The following is an 18,460-nucleotide window of genomic DNA, read 5'->3' as shown; positions in this document are numbered from 1 at the left end:
TGAGGGGACAGAAAGAAAGAAAGTGTTCAAGAAATGATGAGGACTTGTAAAAAGGTCAGCAGGAGCCATCCAGATGGGGTTCCTACTAGCCAAAACTGATATAATTTGAGCATCAAAATAAATAATGACAGAGAATATTCATGGAAAAATTGTAAGTACATACTGATACAAATAACTGAATAGGTTAGAACATGAACCCCTCCCTTACAATAATATATCAACTAATAAACACAGAAGGAAAGACAGATTAGAATATCATCATTTTGAACCCATCATAGGAATAAATTATTCAGCTAAGAATCACAAATGTGTGCTGTGATAAACAGACTTTCTAGGAATGGCCCACAAGATTCTACACCACTAATCCCCAGAAACGATCAATGTGATGACATATCACTCCCATAACTGTGTTATGTAATATGGCACAGTTGATCTTAAACTCGATAGATAACCAGGAGGAGATGAGAGGGAGGGAGACCTAATCTAATCATATGAATCCTTAAAAACAGAAAAATTTCTCCAGCTGGTAGCAGGTGGCTGCAGAATTAGCAAGCAAAAAGCTAAGTCAGAGAGCTTCAAAGCTTGAGAGAGACTTGATGTGCTGTTGCCAGTTTTGAAGATGGAGGGCATCATGTGAGAAGAAATGAAGACACCTGAAAAGAGCTAGGAGGGGGTCCTGGCCAATAGTGAGTGAGAAAGAAGGACCTCCAACCTATCATCATAAGGAACTGAATTCTGCCAACAACCTGAATGAGCTTAGGAATGGATTTTTCTACAGTCTCCAGAAAGGAACCTAGTCCTACTAACATCTTGACTTTGACCTTGTGATACCCTGAGAAAGGTCTAGCAAGGCCCAAAGGACTCCGAACCTACAGAACTGTAAAATAACGAATCTGGGTTACTTTAAGCTGCAAAGTTTGTGGTCATTTGCAAAAGAAAACATATTGAGTTAAGTTTTGATAATAAAAAGAATACCTTAGTAATTTCAAAGTGCCCCCCATTAAATTAGTTATTAGTTACAATGGAATACATCATAACTTTATACTGGGTTTATCTAGCAAACACAACCATAACCAAACAACCTAAGTTGACATCACCAGTAAAGGAGCAAATCACATCATGTGCCATGTAATAGGATGCATGAAGAACAGAACATCACTTTATGTAGTATTCCTGCCAAAAATATATAACCTGAATCTAATCATAACTAAACAGATAATCCCGAGGGCCATTCGACAAGGTAATACACCTATACATTTAAAAAAAAGTCATAGTCCCAAAAGGCAGACAAACTGCTTCAGATTTTTAAAAGACCAAAGAAACATGACTACTAAATCTTGAACTTGATCCTGAATTTAAGGGGGAAAAACTTATCTATGAACATTACTGGGAGAATTGATCACATAAGAATGGGGACTGTGGCTTAAATAACTTTATGTTATTTACTTTAACCTACCTATTTAGCTTTCCCATTCTTATTCATTACTTCCTGTATTTTGGTGTTGCCATTTCAAATTATTTTCCTTCCCATTTCAGAAAACCTGTAATTTCCTCTAGTGTAGTTATTCACTCTAGTGTAGGTTTGTTGACATCAAGTTCTCACTTTTTGTTTGCCCAGATAAGGCTTGATTCCACCCTTCATTTATGAAGGATGTTTTCACTGAATATATAGTTCTATGCTGGCAATTACAATCACATGCTGCATAAAGACATTTCACTCAATGACTGACCACATATACATCGGTGGTCCCATAAGATTGTAATACTGTATTTTTACTGCACCTTTTCTATGTTTCCATGTGTTTAGATACACAAATATTTACCATTGTGTTCCAATTACCTACAGTATTCAGTACAACATGCTGCACAGGTTTGTAGCCTATGAACAACAGGCTATAACATATAGCCTAGGTGTGTAGTAGCCTATATAAGTACACTCCATAATGTTTGCACAATGACAAAATCACCCAATAATGCTTTCTCAAAAAAACATATCCCCATAGTTAAGTGATGCATGACTGTATTTTTCTTTGACATTTTAAAGAAATCATTTCTTTTTCATCTGCCTTCTATCATTTCTGTTGTTAAGTGAGCTGCCAGTGTTACTGTTATTCCTTTGAAAATAATATTTTTTTTTCCTCTGGCTACTTAAGAGATTTTTCTCTTGGTTTATGTTCTTTAGGAGTTTGGCTATGACATGCCTAGCTGTAGTTTTCTTTATATTTATCCTGCTCAGGGTTCACAAAACTTATTGAATCTCTAGTTCGATGTCTTTCATCACTTTTTAGAAAATGCCCAGCCCGCATCTCTTCAAACTGGACTTTTAACCAGTTTTCTTTCTTCCTTCTAGAACTCTAATTACACATATGGTTGAACTTTTCACTATAACTCTCTTATACTTTTTTTGTACATATCGTGTGTGTCTGTGTGCATGTGTATTGTAGTTACCCTTGAAAACCTGAAAATGCTAACTGTTGCATGATACAAAATGTTTTTTTAAAAAAGGGAACCAGGTACAATGGCTCTTGCTTATAATTTCAGCTACTCAGGAGGCTGAGGCAGGAGAATCATATGAGGCTAGGAAGTTCAAGACCAGTCTGGACAACATAGCAAGACCATGTCTCTAAAAAATTTTTTTTGAAAATTAACCAGGCATGGTGGCACACACCTGTACTCCCATCTACTGGGGAGGGTGAGGTGAGAAGATTGCTTGAGCCCAAGGAGTTTGGGGCTGCAGTGAGCTATGATCACACCACTACACTCCAGTCTGGGTGACAGAGCAAGACCTCGTCTCTTAAAAAAAAGAAAAAAATCTTTTTAAAGAGAGACAGAGACAGGGACGTAGCGAGGAGGTGTTAAGTGGTTTTATTTAAAAAAATAAATACACCAAATCTACTCAGGGATATTATCAAACAACATAAAAATTTAACTCTTATGCTGGGTGCGATGGCTCATGCCTGTTATCCTAGCACTTTGGGAGGCCAGTGAGGGCGGATCACTTGAGTTCCAGACCAGCTTGTACTAAAAATACAAAAATCAGCCGGACATGGTGGCAGACGCCTGTGATCCCAGCTACTCAGGAGGCTGAGGCAAGAGAATAGCTTGAGCCCAGGAGGCAGAAGTTGCAGTGAGCCAAGATCATGCCATTGTACTCCAGCCTGGGTGACAGAGCGAGACTCCATCACAAAAATAAAAATAAAAATTTAACTCCTAATACATGAATAATTGCTAGGATAAAACATTCCTGTAGTACTCCTGCCTCTTCTAATATTATTTTTTCACCATCAACATTGACTAGCCACTCTATAACACATTTCCATTACAAATAAAACCATAAATGCTTCCTTTTCTAAGCTTTGTATAGTCATACTTACCAAAATAAAATCTCCTATATCAGATATAGCTAAGATACATAATAGGTGCTTCTATAAAGCTTGCTAATCTGTCATTTTTCACAAACTGAAATCTTCTAAAAGCTGCTCCCTGAATAAAATAAATGGCTACCTCCATAAGTGTAAAAAAAAAAAAAAATAGAAAAAGACTAGAAGGTATAGCACATTCTTTTTTCAATTTACCTGTGTTTTGATTCATTGCAAGTCGTGGAGGAGAACTTGTTTCTTCAGATTCTTCTGATGAGTGTGCAAGGAAGTCATGAAGCTTCTGCACCAATGTATTCAACTTGCTTTCACTATTAAAACAAAATTTAAAGAATTCCCTTAATTAGCCTTTCATGTTTTAAATTAATTGTAAAGCTCTAGCAAACTGAAAATATAGCCATACTGTAAGTCGTGTAAGAGTATGTACATTCAAAGTAAAAACTAAGGGGAATGTTACAGCTGTGGGTGTAGAAAGAAAAAATATTAAAGAAAACGAATTTTAGGCTGGGTGTAGTGGCTCATAATAGAGCACGGTGGCTCGTGCCTGTGGGTCTCAGCTACTCAGGAGGCTGAGGTGGGAGGATGGCTTGAGCCCTGTGAGGCAGAGGTAGCAGTGAGCTGAGATCATGCCACTGCACTCTAGCCAAGGTAACAGAGTCAGACACTGTCTCAAAAAAAAAAAAAAAACAAGAATTTTATTTCACTAAGGATATAAAAATATGAGTAACACAACCTACCTGTACACTTACCTAGGATTAAAATATCATTTAAGGAAACTGCTATTACTTACTAAACATTTTGAAAATACTGAGGTCTTTCAATGTACTCTATATGATGTTTTTAAACAGAAGTTAAACTTTGTGTTACTTAAAAATGTATCAGAAAATGCTACCCTTAAGATAATTCTTAACAAACAATAAACCTACCTACCACAAAAGAATTTTAAAAGAAATCAAAAGAAAATTTGGGGGATTAAGCAGCAAAAAGGTATTCATATTTAAATTATATCCATTCCTATTTCACAACAAATAGCTGATCCTTGTACTTGTTATATTATCATTAGGTACCTAAGTTATTATTTCCTCTCACTTGTATATAGCTTATATTTGGGAAATCCTTAGAAATCAAAACATAGATGTAGATTATCACTTCAAGAAAGATTTATACTAGCCAACACCCAGAAAAAGAGAGGTCAAGATTTTCCTTTCCATCATTTAATAAAAATAATTCAGTAATTTATCAAATATATTTACAGAACACTTACTTTCTGAAAGGCCTAAGCAGTGTTTTGGTTTATTATTCTATCCTCTGCTTGACACAGAAGAACTGTATAACTGACTGGCATAAAGATGAACAAAACATAGAAGAGGACTTGCAAGAGCTCCATCGCTCAGGGAAGTATTTCCTTAACTAAATTTTATAGCATCAACTCTTAAGTTACATAACAGATGTATCAGTAATTCAACAGGGTTTTAAGGAGTTAAAACTTTAAATAAGGAAAGTATAAGTTTACCCCATTTTTTTTCCTTAGAGTTAGCCTCTTGCTCTGTCATACAAGCTTGAGCACAGTGGCGTGACCTTGACTCACTGAGGCCTCAAACTCTTGGGCTAAAGCGATCCTCCTGCCTCAGCATCTTGAGTACCTATGGCACACACCTATGCTCTTAGTTGAGGAATTGTGGCACACAACAATACTCTTAGCTAAACTTTTTCTTTAATTTTTTGTAGAGATAGGGTCCAGTTATGTTGCCCAGGATGATCTGAAACTCCTGGCCTCAAGAAATCCTCCCACCTCAGCCTCCCAAAGCATTGGGATGACAGGTGTGAGCAACCATGCCCAGGCCCATTTTTAATAAAAGTCAAAACTTTTGCATGTCAAGGGGCACCATCAAGAAAGTGAAAAGACAACCAACACAATGACAGAAAACGATTTTCAAATCCTGTATCTCATGACGGTCTGGTAACCAGAATACATAAAGAATTCTTACAATTAAACAACAAAAAGACAACTCAATTTTTAAAAGGGGTAAAAGACTTAGATATACATTTCTCAAAAGAATATATACAAAAGACCAATGAGCACATGAAAAAATGCTCAAGATCATTAGTCATATCAGGGAAATGCAAATCAAAACCACAAGAAGAAACCAATTTATACTCAGTAGGATGGATATAATAATTTTAAAAACAAATTAAAGACATACATAGGCTCAAAATAAAGGGATGGAGGAATATTTACCAAGCAAATGGAAAGCAAAAAAAAAAAAAAACAGGGGTTACAATCCTAGTCTCTGATAAAACAGACTTCAAACCAACAAAGATCAAAACAGACAAAGAAGACTGTTACATAATGGTAAAGGGATCAATGCAACAAGAAGAGCTAACTATCCCAAATATACATGTACCCAATACAGGAGCATCCAGAATCATAAAGCAAGTTCTTAGAGACCTACAAAGAAACTTAGACTCCCACACAATAATAGTGGGAGACTTTAATACCCCACTGTCAATATTAGACAGACGGACAAGACAGAAAATTAACAAGGATACACAAGACTTGAACTCACCTCTGGACCAAGCAGACCTAACAGAACTCTCAACCCCAAAGCAACAGAATATACATTCTTATCAGCACCTCATTGCACTTATTCTAAAATTGACCATATAATTAGAAGTAAAATACTCCTAAAGCAAATGCAAAAGAACAGAAATCATACCAGTCTCTCAGACTATAATGCAATCAAATTAGAACTCAGGGTTAAAAAACTCGTTCAAAACCGCACAACTACATGGAAACTGAACAACTTGCTCCTGAATGACTACTAGGTAAATAACGAAATTAAGGCAGAAATAAAGAAGTTCTTTGAAACCAATGAGAACAAAAAGATAACGTACCAGAATTTCTGGACAAATTTAAAGCAGTGTGTAGAGGGAAATTTATAGCACTAAATGCCCACAAGAGAAAGCAGGAAAAATCTAAAATCGACACCCTAACATCACAATTAAAAGAACTAGAGAAGCAAGAGCAAACAAATTCAAAAGCTAGCAGAAGACAAGAAATAACTAAGATCAGAGAAGAACTAAAGGAGACAGAGACAGGAAAAACCCTTCAAAATATCAATGAATTCAGGAGCTGATTTTTTGAGAAGATCAACAAAACAGACCGCTATCCAGACTGATAAAGAACAAAAGAGAGAAGAATCAAATAGACACAATAAAAAATGATAAAGGGGATATCACCACTGATCCCACAGAAATACAAACTACCACCAGAGAATACTATAAGCACCTCTATGCAAATAAACTAGAAAATCTAGAGGAAATGGATAAATTTCTGGACATATACACCCTCCCAAGACAAAACAAGGAAGAAGTTGAATCCCTGAATACACCAATAAAAAGTTCTGAAGTTGAGGCTGTAATTAAGAGTCTACCAATCAAAACAAGTCCAGCACCAGACAGATTCAAAGCCAAATTCTACCAGAGGTACAATGAGGAGCTGGTATCATTCCTTCTGAAACTATTCCAATCAATAGAAAAGGAGGGAATCCTCCCTAACTCATTTTATGAGGCCATCATCATCCCGATACCAAAACCTGGCAGAGACACAACAAATGAAAATTTCAGGCCAATACCTCTGATGAACATCGATGTGAAAATCCTCAATAAAATACTGGCAAACTGAATCCAGCAGCATATCAAAAAGCTTATCCACCACGATCAAGTCGGCTTCATCCCTGCGATACATGGCTGGTTCAACATATGCAAATCAATAAACATAATCCATCACATAAACAGAACCAATGACAAAAACCACATGATTATCTCAATAGATGCAGAAAAGGCATTCAATGAAATGCAACACCCCTTCATACTAAAAACTCTCAATAAACTAGGTACTAATGGAACATATCTCAAAATAATAAGAGCTATTTATGACAAACCCACAGCTAATATCATACTGAACGGGCAAAAACTGGAGGCATTCCCTTTGAAAACCGGCACAAGACAAGGATGCCCTCTCTCACCTCTCCTATTCAACGCAATATTGTAAGTTTTGGTCAGGGCATTCAGGCAAGAGAAAGAAATAAGGGGTATTCAATCAGGAAAAGAGGAAGTCAAATTGTCTCTGTTTGCAGATGACATGATTGTATATTTAGAAAACTCCATCGTCTCAGCCCAAAATCTCCTTAAGCTGATAAGCAACTTCAGCAAAGTCTCAGGATACAAAATCAATGTGCAAAAATCACAAGTATTCTTATACACCAATAACAGACAAACAGAGAGCCAAATCATGAGTGAACTCCCATTCACAATTGCTACAAAGAGAATAAAATACCTAGGAATACAACTTACAAGGAATATGAAGGACCTCTTCCAGGAGAACTACAAACTACTGCTCAAGGAAATAAGAGAGGACACAAATGGAAAAACATTCCATACTCATGGATAGGAAGAATCAATATCATGAAAACGGCCATACTGCCCAAAGTAACGTATACATTCAATGCTATCCCCATCAAGCTACCACTGACTTTATTCACAGAATTGCAACAAACTACTTTAAATTTCATATGGAACCAAAAAGGAGCCTGCAGAGTCAAGACAATCCTAAGCAAACAGAAAAAAAGCTGGAGGCATCATGCTACCTGACTTCAAACTATACTGCAAGGCTACAGTAACAAAAACAGCATGGTACTGGTACCAAAATAGATATATAGACCAATGGAACAGAACTGAGGCCTCAGAAATACACCACACATCTACAACCATCAGATCTTTGACAAACCTGACAAAAACAAGCAATGGAGAAAGGACTCCCTATATAATAAATGGTGTTTGGAAAACTGGCTAGCCATATGCAGAAGCTGGACCCCTTCCTTACACCTTAAACAAAAATCAACTCACGATGGATTAAAGACTTAAACGTAAGACCTAAAACCATAGAAACCCTAGAAGAAAACCTAGGCAATACCATTTAGGACATAGGCATGGGCAAAGACTTCACGATTAAAATATCAAAAGCAATGGCAGTAAAAGCCAAAATTGACAAATGGGATCTAATTAAACTAAAGAGCTTCTGCACAGCAAATATATATATATATACACACACATATATATAATATACATAATTTATATAATTATATAAAATAGATACATATATAAAATCGGAGTGAACAGGCAACCTACAGAATGGGAGAAAATTTTTGCAATCTATCCATCTGACAAAGGGCTAATATCCAGAATCTACAAAGAACTGAAACAAATTTACAAGAAAAACACAAACAACCCTAACATACAGTAGGCAAAGGATATGAATAGACACTTCTCAAAAGAAGACATTTATGCAGCCAACAAACATATGAAAAAAACTCATCGTCACTGGTCATTAGAGAAATATAAATCAAATCCACAATGAGATAACATCTCATGCCAGTGAGAATGGTGATCATTAAAAAGTCAGGCAACAACAGATGCTGGAGAGGACATGGAGAAACAGGAATACTTTTACACTGCTGGTGGGACTGTAAACTAGTTCAACCATTGTGGAAAACAGGGTGGCGATTCCTCAAGGATGTAGAACTAGAAATACCATTTGATCCAGCCATCCCATTATTGAGTATATACCCAAAGGATTATAAATCATGCTACTATAAAGACACATGCACACGTATGTTTACTGTGGCACTATTCACAATGGCAAAGACTTGGAACCAATCCAAATGTCCATCAATGATAGACTGGATAAAGAAAATGTGGCGGCCGGGCGCGGTGGCTCAAGCCTGTAATCCCAGCACTTTGGGAGGCCGAGACGGGTGGATCACGAGGTCAGGAGATCGAGACCATCCTGGCTAACACGGTGAAACCCCGTCTCTACTAAAAATACAAAAACTACTGGGCGAGGTGGCGGGCGCCTGTAGTCCCAGCTACTCGGGAGCTGAGGCAGGAGAATGGCGTAAACCCGGGAGGCGGAGCTTGCAGTGAGCTGAGATCCGGCCACTGCACTCCAGTCCGGGAGACAGAGAGAGACCTCCGCCTCAAAAAAAAAAAAAAAAAGAAAAGAAAAGAAAATGTGGCACATATACACCATGGAATACTACGCAGCCATAAAAAAGGATGAGTTCATGTCCTTTGCAGGGACATGGATGAAGCTGGAAACCATCATTCTCAGCCAACTATCACAAGCCAGAAAACCAAACACCACATGTTCTCACTCATAAGGGAGTTGAACGATGAGAACACATGGACACAGGTAGGAAACATCACACACCGGGGTCTGTCGTGGGGTGGAGGGAGGGGGGAGGGATACCATTAGGAGATATACCTAATGTAAATGACAAGTTAATGGGTACAGCACAGCAACATGGCACATGCATACATATGTAACAAACTTGAATGTTGTGCACATGTACCTAGAACTTCAAGTATAATAATAATAAAAACAAAAATCTCCATTAGAGAAACTTGGGTTCGCCTTCAGTCTCACATTCGCATAACTACAACAGGAGCTGGATGCAGATGGCAGTCTATGAGATCTGATCTGCCTATCTGCAACTGGGTCAAAAAAAAAAAATCTAAATCCTGATGTTAGCTAACTAAATAATAAACGACTAGGTTTCACACCAATTTTAAATCCTAATGTCACTTTAAAAAAACAAAAACAAAAACAAAAACTATGGCCCATGATCATTACCATCAATGTTTGACTGCTTTTTTACCCATGAGGAATTGGGAAATTTCGAAAATTATTAGTGTTTTTTAATACATCTGACAAAGGGCTGATATCCAGAATCTGCAAGGAACTTAAATTTACAGGAAAAAAACAAACAACCCTATCAAAAAGTGGTGGAAGGATATGAGCAGACACTTCTCAAAAGAAGACATTTACGTGACCAACAAACATATGAAAAAAAGCTCATCATCAATGGTCATTAGAGAAATGCAAATCAAAACCAGAATGAGATAACATCTCAGGCCAGTCAGAATGGCGAACATTAAAAAGTCAGGAAACAACAGACGCTGGAGAGGATGTGGAGAAATAGGAACACTTTTACACTGTTGGTGGGAGGATAAATTCGTTCAACCATTGTGGAAGATAGTGTGATAATTCCACAAGGATCTAGAATTAGAAATACCATTTGACCCAGCAATCCCATTACTGGGTATATACCCAAAGGATTATAAATCATTCTACTACAAAGACACATGCACACATATGTTTACTGTAGCACTATTCACAATAGCAAAGACTTGGAAGCAACCCAAATGTCCATCAATGATACACTGGATAAAGCAAACGTGGCACCTACACACCACGGAATACTACACAGCCATAAAAAAGGATGAGTCCATGTCCTTTGCAGGGACATGGATGAAGATGGAAACTATCATTCCCAGCAAACTAACACAGGAACAGAAAACCAAACACCACATGTTCTCACTCATAAGTGGGAGTTGAACAATGAGAACATACGGGCACGGGGAGGGGAACATCACACACGGGGGCCTGTCGGGGGTTGGGGCAAAGGAAGGATAGCATTAGGAGAAACACCTAATGGAGATGATGGGTTGATGGGTGCAGCAAACCACCATGGCACATGTATACTTATGTAACAAACCTGCACGTATCCCAGAACTTAAAGTATAATAAAAAATAAAAAATTGAGAGTACTTTTAAAACAACAGTCTTCTTATAAACCAGAAAAGAAGTCTGAAGAAACAACAAATTATGGCAGACTGTCTACAAATTTACAAATGATGCATTGGTTCAACACCAGGAATGGGATGAGAAGGAAAGCACAATGAGAAAGGTGAAAGATGGAAAATTAATGGCAGAATAAGTTATGTACAATGCCACCGGTCCTTGAATCCACAAAAAGTATAATAAAAATTCCACTATTAAACCAGGTGTGGTGGCTCATGCCTATAATCCTAGCAATTTGAGAGGTGGAGATGGGAGGATCACTTGAGGCCAGGAGTTCGAGACCAGCCTGGTCAACATAGCGAGCCCCCATCTTTATTAAAGAAAAAAAAAAGTCATTATCACCTTGCACGAGGATTAGCTGAAAACAAGCTCAGTTCGATGAGTCAATTTCTGTAATACTTCTTTTCATTATTAAATTCAATTATCTCTGTCACAGACATTTTACATGAAAATAATTCCAAGTTATTAGGATCATTAATAAATATGTTTGGTTAGCAAAATAAATAATGAAAAAACACATTACTTTTCTCTCATTCCCTATAGAAACTTGTGAAGAAAAGTACACAAAATGCACGAAGAATGAATATAAAACTGCAACTCTTAAAGCCTATGAACTGTAAATGTGACAGCATTTTTTAACTTATCAAATATTTAGAGGTAAAATGACTATCCATTGTAGGCTAAGTTCCCATGAAATAGACACTCTCAAAGATAGCCTGTGGTGATACATACATTTACAAAACAAATTGGCAAAAACCATCAAGAGACTTTGATCTAGTAATTCTATCTCTCTTTACCTACACAAAGAAAGTATTCCTTTTTTTCTTTTGAGTCGGAGTCTTGCTCTGTCGCCCAGGCTGGAGTGCAGTGGTGCAATCTCGGCTCACTGCAACCTCTCCACCTCCCAAGTTCAAGCAATTCTCCTGCCTCAGCCTCCTGAGTAGCTTGGACTACAGGCGTGCGCCACCACACCCGGCTAATTTTTGTATTTTTAATATAGACGGGGTTTCACCATATTGGCCAGGCTGGTCTTGAACTCCTGACCTCATGATCCACCTGCCTCAGCCTCCCAAAGTGCTGGGATTACAGGCATGAGCCACTGCATCTGGCCCAAAGAAAATATCTCTACATAATAACTTTACTCAACAAAGGTATCGATCTGTGAGATACACACAGAAGAAAAAAAAACTGTAATCAATTAAAGTGTATAATAAAGACTAGGTGAACAAGGATGCAAACAAGTCATACAATATCATACCAACCATTAAATTTTAAAAGTTCAAATAATATGGAAAATAGCTCATACTACAACGCTAACCAAAAATAGCAGGCTATAAACTGTCTATGACATTGACAACAAGTCTGTTTAAAATGAAGTAAAATTGTATAATATACACCATATGTCTATAGTAACGGAATGACTCTAGAATAAATTACAGAAGATATTTTTCTTCTCCCTTTTTGGTACATAATAAATTCACTGCTTTCATGCAGAAAAATTTTTATTTTCTTTTTTAATTCATAGACTTTTCTTTAAAATTTGATAAAGACATGTATGACTCAAACTAATTCAAAATTTAAAACATCACTTTTCTAAGATTATTCAAGGTAATTCAATTCCATTTAAGAAAATTATCATGGGGTGTGTTTCTGTTTCAAAACCGTCAGTTTAAGGACATTATAGGGCGGAGCAAGATGGCCGAATAGGAACAGCTCCAGTCTCCAACTCCCAGCGCGAGCGACACAGAAGACCGGTGATTTCTGCATTTTCAACTGAGGTACTGGGGTCATCTCTCTAGGGAGTGCCGGACAATCGGTGCTGGTCAGCTGCTGCAGCCTGACCAGCGTGAGCTGAAGCAGGCGAGGCATCGCCTCACCTGGAAGCGCAAGGGGGAAGGAAATCCCTTTTCCTAGCCAGGGGAACTGAGACACACACACCTGGAAAATCGGGTAACTCCCACCCCAATACTGCGCTTTAAGGAAACAGGCACACCAGGAGAATATATCCCACACCTGGCGGGAGGGTCCCACGCCCACGGAGCCTCCCTCACTGCTAACACAGCCGTCTGCGGCGATCTATCCGCAAGGCAGCAGCGAGGCTGGGGGAGGGCGCCCGCCATTGCTGAGGCTTAAGTAGGTAAACAAAGCCGCTGGGAAGCTCGAACTGGGTGGAGCTCACAGCAGCTCAAGGAAGCCTGCCTGTCTCTGTAGACTCACCTCTGGGACACTGCACAGCGCACAGCTGCAGTCCATTAGGGGAAAGAGCGGGGCCGCTGCAGACCCGAACGACTCTGTCTGACAGCTTTGGGGAGAGCCGTGGATCTCCTAACGCGGAGGTTGAGATCTGAGAACGGACAGACTGCCTGCTCAGGTGGGTCCCTGACCCCTGAGTAGCCTAGCTGGGAGACATCCCCCACTAGGGGCAGTCTGATACCCCACACCTCACAGGGTGGCGTCACCCCTGAGAGGAAACTTCCAAAGAAAGAATCAGACAGGTACACTCGCTGTTCAGCAATATTCTATCTTCGGCAACCTCTGCTGCTGATACCCAGGCAAACAGGGTCTGGAGTGGACCTCAAGCAATCTCTAACAGACCAACAGACAGTCCTTCTGACTGTCAGACGGAAAACTATCAAACAGGAAGGACACCTATACAAAACCCCATCAGTACGTCACCATCATCAAAGTCCAGAGACAGATAAAACCACAAAGATGGGGAAGAAGCAGGGCAGAAAAGCTGGAAATTCAAAAAATAAGAGCGCATCTCCCCCTGCAAAGGAGCGCAGCCCATCGCCAGCAACGGATCAAAGCTGGTCAGAGAATGACTTTGACGAGATGAGAGAAGAAGGCTTCAGTCCATCAAACCTCTCAGAGCTAAAGGAGGAATTACGTACCCAGCGCAAAGAAACTAAAAATCTTGAAAAAAAAGTGGAAGAATTGACAGCTAGACTAATTAATGCAGAGAAGATCATAAACGAATGACAGAGATGAAAACCATGACACGAGAAATACGTGACAAATGCACAAGCTTCAGTAACCGACTCGATCAACTGGAGAAAGAGTATCAGCGATTGAGGATCAAATGAATGAAATGAAGCGAGAAGAGAAACCAAAAGAAAAAAGAAGAAAAAGAAATGAACAAAGCCTGCAAGAAGTATGGGATTATGTAAAAAGACCAAATCTACGTTCTTGGGGTGCCTGAAAGTGAGGGGGAAAATGGAACCAAGTTGGAAAACACTCTTCAGGATATCATCCAGGAGAACTTCCCCAACCTAGTAGGGCAGGCCAACATTCAAATTCAGGAAATACAGAGAACGCCACAAAGATACTCCTCCAGAAGAGCAACTCCAAGACACATAATTGCCAGATTCACCAAAGTTGAAATGAAGGAAAAAATCTTAAGGGCAGCCAGAGAGAAAGGTCGGGTTACCCACAAAGGGAAGCCCATCAGAATAACAGCAGACCTCTCGGCAGAAACTCTACAAGCCAGAAGAGAGTGGGGGCCAATATTCAACGTTCTTAAAGAAAAGAATTTTCAACCCAGAATTTCATATCCAGCCAAACTAAGCTCATCAGTGAAGGAGAAATAAAATCCTTTACAGATAAGCAAATGCTTAGAGATTTTGTCACCACCAGGCCTGCCTTACAAGAGACCCTGAAGGAAGCCCTAAACATGGAAAGGAACAACCGGTACCAGCCATTGCAAAAACATGCCAAAATGTAAAGACCATCGAGGCTAGGAAGAAACTGCATCAACTAACGAGCAAAATAACCAGTTAATATCATAATGACAGGATCAAGTTCACACATAACAATATTAACCTTAAATGTCAATGGACTAAATGCTCCAATTAAAAGACACAGACTGGCAAACTGGATCAAGAGTCAAGACCCATCAGTCTGCTGTATTCAGGAGACCCATCACATGCAGAGACATACATAGGCTCAAAATAAAGGGATGGAGGAAGATCTACCAAGCAAATGGAGAACAAAAAAAAGCAGGGGTTGCAATCCTAGTCTCTGATAAAACAGACTTTAAACCATCAAAGATCAAAAGAGACAAAGAAGGCCATTACATAATGGTAAAGGATCAATTCAACAGGAAGAGCTAACTCTCCTAAATATATATGCACCCAATACAGGAGCACCCAGATTCATAAAGCAAGTCCTTAGAGACTACAAAGAGACTTAGACTCCCATACAATAATAATGGGAGACTTCAACACTCCACTGTCAACATTAGACAGATCAACGAGACAGAAAGTTAACAAGGATATCCAGGAATTGAACTCATCTCTGCACCAAGCGGACCTAATAGACATCTATAGAACTCTCCACCCCAAATCAACAGAATATACATTCTTCTCAGCACCACATCGCACTTATTCCAAAATTGACCACATAATTGGAAGTAAAGCACTCCTCAGCAAATGTACAAGAACAGAAATTATAACAAACTGTCTCTCAGACCACAGTGCAATCAAACTAGAACTCAGGACTAAGAAACTCAATCAAAACCGCTCAACTACATGGAAACTGAACAACCTGCTCCTGAATGACTACTGGGTACATAACGAAATGAAAGCAGAAATAAAGATGTTCTTTGAAACCAATGAGAACAAAGATACAACATACCAGAATCTCTGGGACACATTTAAAGCAGTGTGTAGAGGGAAATTTATAGCACTAAATGCCCACAAGAGAAAGCAGGAGAGATCTAAAATTGACACTCTAACATCACAATTAAAAGAACTAGAGAGGCAAGAGCAAACACATTCAAAAGCTAGCAGAAGGCAAGAAATAACTAAGATCAGAGCAGAACTGAAGGAGATAGAGACACACAAAAAACCCTCCCAAAAATCAATGAATCCAGGAGTTGGTTTTTTGAAAAGATCAACAAAATTGACAGACCGCTAGCAGACTAATAAAGAAGAAAAGAGAGAAGAATCAAATAGACGCAATAAAAAATGATAAAGGGGATATCACCACGACCCCACAGAAATACAAACAACCATCAGAGAATACTATAAATGCCTCTACGCAAATCAACTAGAAAATCTAGAAGAAATGGATAATTTCCTGGACACTTACACTCTCCCAAGACTAAACCAGGAAGAAGTTGAATCCCTGAATAGACCAATAGCAGGCTCTGAAATTGAGGCAACAATTAATAGCCTACCCACCAAAAAAAGTCCAGGACCAGATGGATTCACAGCTGAATTCTACCAGAGGTACAAGGAGGAGCTGGTACCATTCCTTCTGAAACTATTTCAATCAATAGAAAAAGAGGGAATCCTCCCTAACTCTTTTTATGAGGCCAACATCATCCTGATACCAAAGCCTGGCAGAGACACAACAAAAAAGAGAATTTTAGACCAATATCCCTGATGAACATCGATGCAAAAATCCTCAATAAAATACTGGCAAACCGGATTCAGCAGCACATCAAAAAGCTTATCCACCATGATCAAGTGGGCTTCATCCCTGGGATGCAAGGCTGGTTCAACATTCGCAAATCAATAAACGTAATCCAGCATATAAACAGAACCAAAGACAAGAACCACATGATTATCTCAATAGATGCAGAAAAGGCTTTTGACAAAATTCAACAGCCCTTATGCTAAAAACGCTCAATAAATTGGTATTGATGGAACGTACCTCAAAATAATAAGAGCTATTATGACAAACCCACAGCTAATATCATACTGAATGGGCAAAAACTGGAAAAATTCCCTTTGAAAACTGGCACAAGACAGGGATGCCCTCTCTCACCACTCCTATTCAACATAGTGTTGGAAGTTCTGGCTAGGGCAATCAGGCAAGAGAAAGAAATCAAGGGTATCCAGTTAGGAAAAGAAGAAGTCAAATTGTCCCTGTTTGCAGATGACATGATTGTATATTTAGAAAACCCCATCGTCTCAGCCCAAAATCTCCTTAAGCTGATAAGCAACTTCAGCAAAGTCTCAGGATACAAAATTAATGTGCAAAAATCACAAGCATTCTTATACACCAGTAACAGACAAGCAGAGAGCCAAATCAGGAATGAACTTCCATTCACAATTGCTTCAAAGAGAATAAAATACCTAGGAATCCAGCTTACAAGGGATGTAAAGGACCTCTTCAAGGAGAACTACAAACCACTGCTCAGTGAAATCAAAGAGGACACAAACAAATGGAAGAACATACCATGCTCATGGATAGGAAGAATCAATATCGTGAAAATGGCCATACTGCCCAGGTGATTTATAGATTCAATGCCATCCCCATCAAGCTACCAATGACTTTCTTCACAGAATTGGAAAAAACTGCTTAAAGTTCATATGGAACCAAAAAAGAGCCCGCATTGCCAAGACAATCCTAAGTCAAAAGGACAAAGCTGGAGGCGTCACGCTACCTGACTTCAAACTATACTACAAGGCTACAGTAACCAAAACAGCATGGTACTGGTACCACAACAGAGATATAGACCAATGGAACAGAACAGAGTCCTCAGAAATAATACCACACTACAGCCATCTGATCTTTGACAAACCTGAGAGAAACAAGAAATGGGGAAAGGATTCCTATTTAATAAATGGTGCTGGGAAAATTGGCTAGCCATAAGTAGAAAGCTGAAACTGGATCCTTTCCTTACCCCTTATACGAAAATTAATTCAAGATGGATTAGAGACTTAAATGTTAGACCTAATACCATAAAAACCCTAGAAGAAAATCTAGGTAGTACCATTCAGGACATAGGCATGGGCAAGGACTTCATGTCTAAAAACCAAAAGCAACGGCAGCAAAAGCAAAAATTGACACATGGGATCTAATAAACTAAAGAGCTTTTGCACAGCTAAAGAAACTACCATCAGAGTGAACAGGCAACCTACAGAATGGGGAAAAATTTTTGCAACCTACTCATCTGACAAAGGGCTAATATCCAGAATCTACAAAGAACTCAAACAAATATACAAGAAAAAAACAAACAACCCCATCAAAAAGTGGGAAAGGATGAACAGACATTTCTCAAAAGAAGACATCCATACAGCCAACAGACACATGAAAAAATGCTCATCATCACTCGCCATCAGAGAAATGCAAATCAAAACACAATGAGATACCATCTCACACCAGTTAGAATGGCAATCATTAAGAAGTCAGGAAACAACAGTGTTGGAGAGGATGTGGAGAAATAGGAACACTTTTACACTGTTGGTGGGATTGTAAACTAGTTCAACCATTATGGAAAACAGTATGGCGATTCCTCAAGGATCTAGAACTAGATGTACCATATGACCCAGCCATCCCACTACTGGGTATATACCCAAAGGATTATAAATACTCTACTACAAAGACACATGCACACGTATGTTTATTGCGGCACTATTCACAATAG

The 18,460-nt window shown here is 38.8% G+C and overlaps 1 protein-coding gene across 1 annotated transcript in view; it reads right to left on the bottom strand.

Annotated features, from left to right (window-relative positions):
- ATRX (ATRX chromatin remodeler) overlaps nt 1-18,460 on the bottom strand; it is a 331,194-nt gene that overhangs the window by 241,527 nt on the left and 71,207 nt on the right. The window contains 1 exon segment of the mRNA XM_033201745.1: nt 3,576-3,688. Coding sequence (XP_033057636.1) covers nt 3,576-3,688 — 113 coding nt within the window.

Source organism: Trachypithecus francoisi, unplaced genomic scaffold, assembly GCF_009764315.1.
Source record: "Trachypithecus francoisi isolate TF-2019V2 unplaced genomic scaffold, Tfra_2.0 Lachesis_group6, whole genome shotgun sequence".
Classification (NCBI taxonomy): Eukaryota; Metazoa; Chordata; class Mammalia; order Primates; family Cercopithecidae; genus Trachypithecus; species Trachypithecus francoisi.
This window is presented reverse-complemented; position numbering and strand designations above follow the sequence as displayed.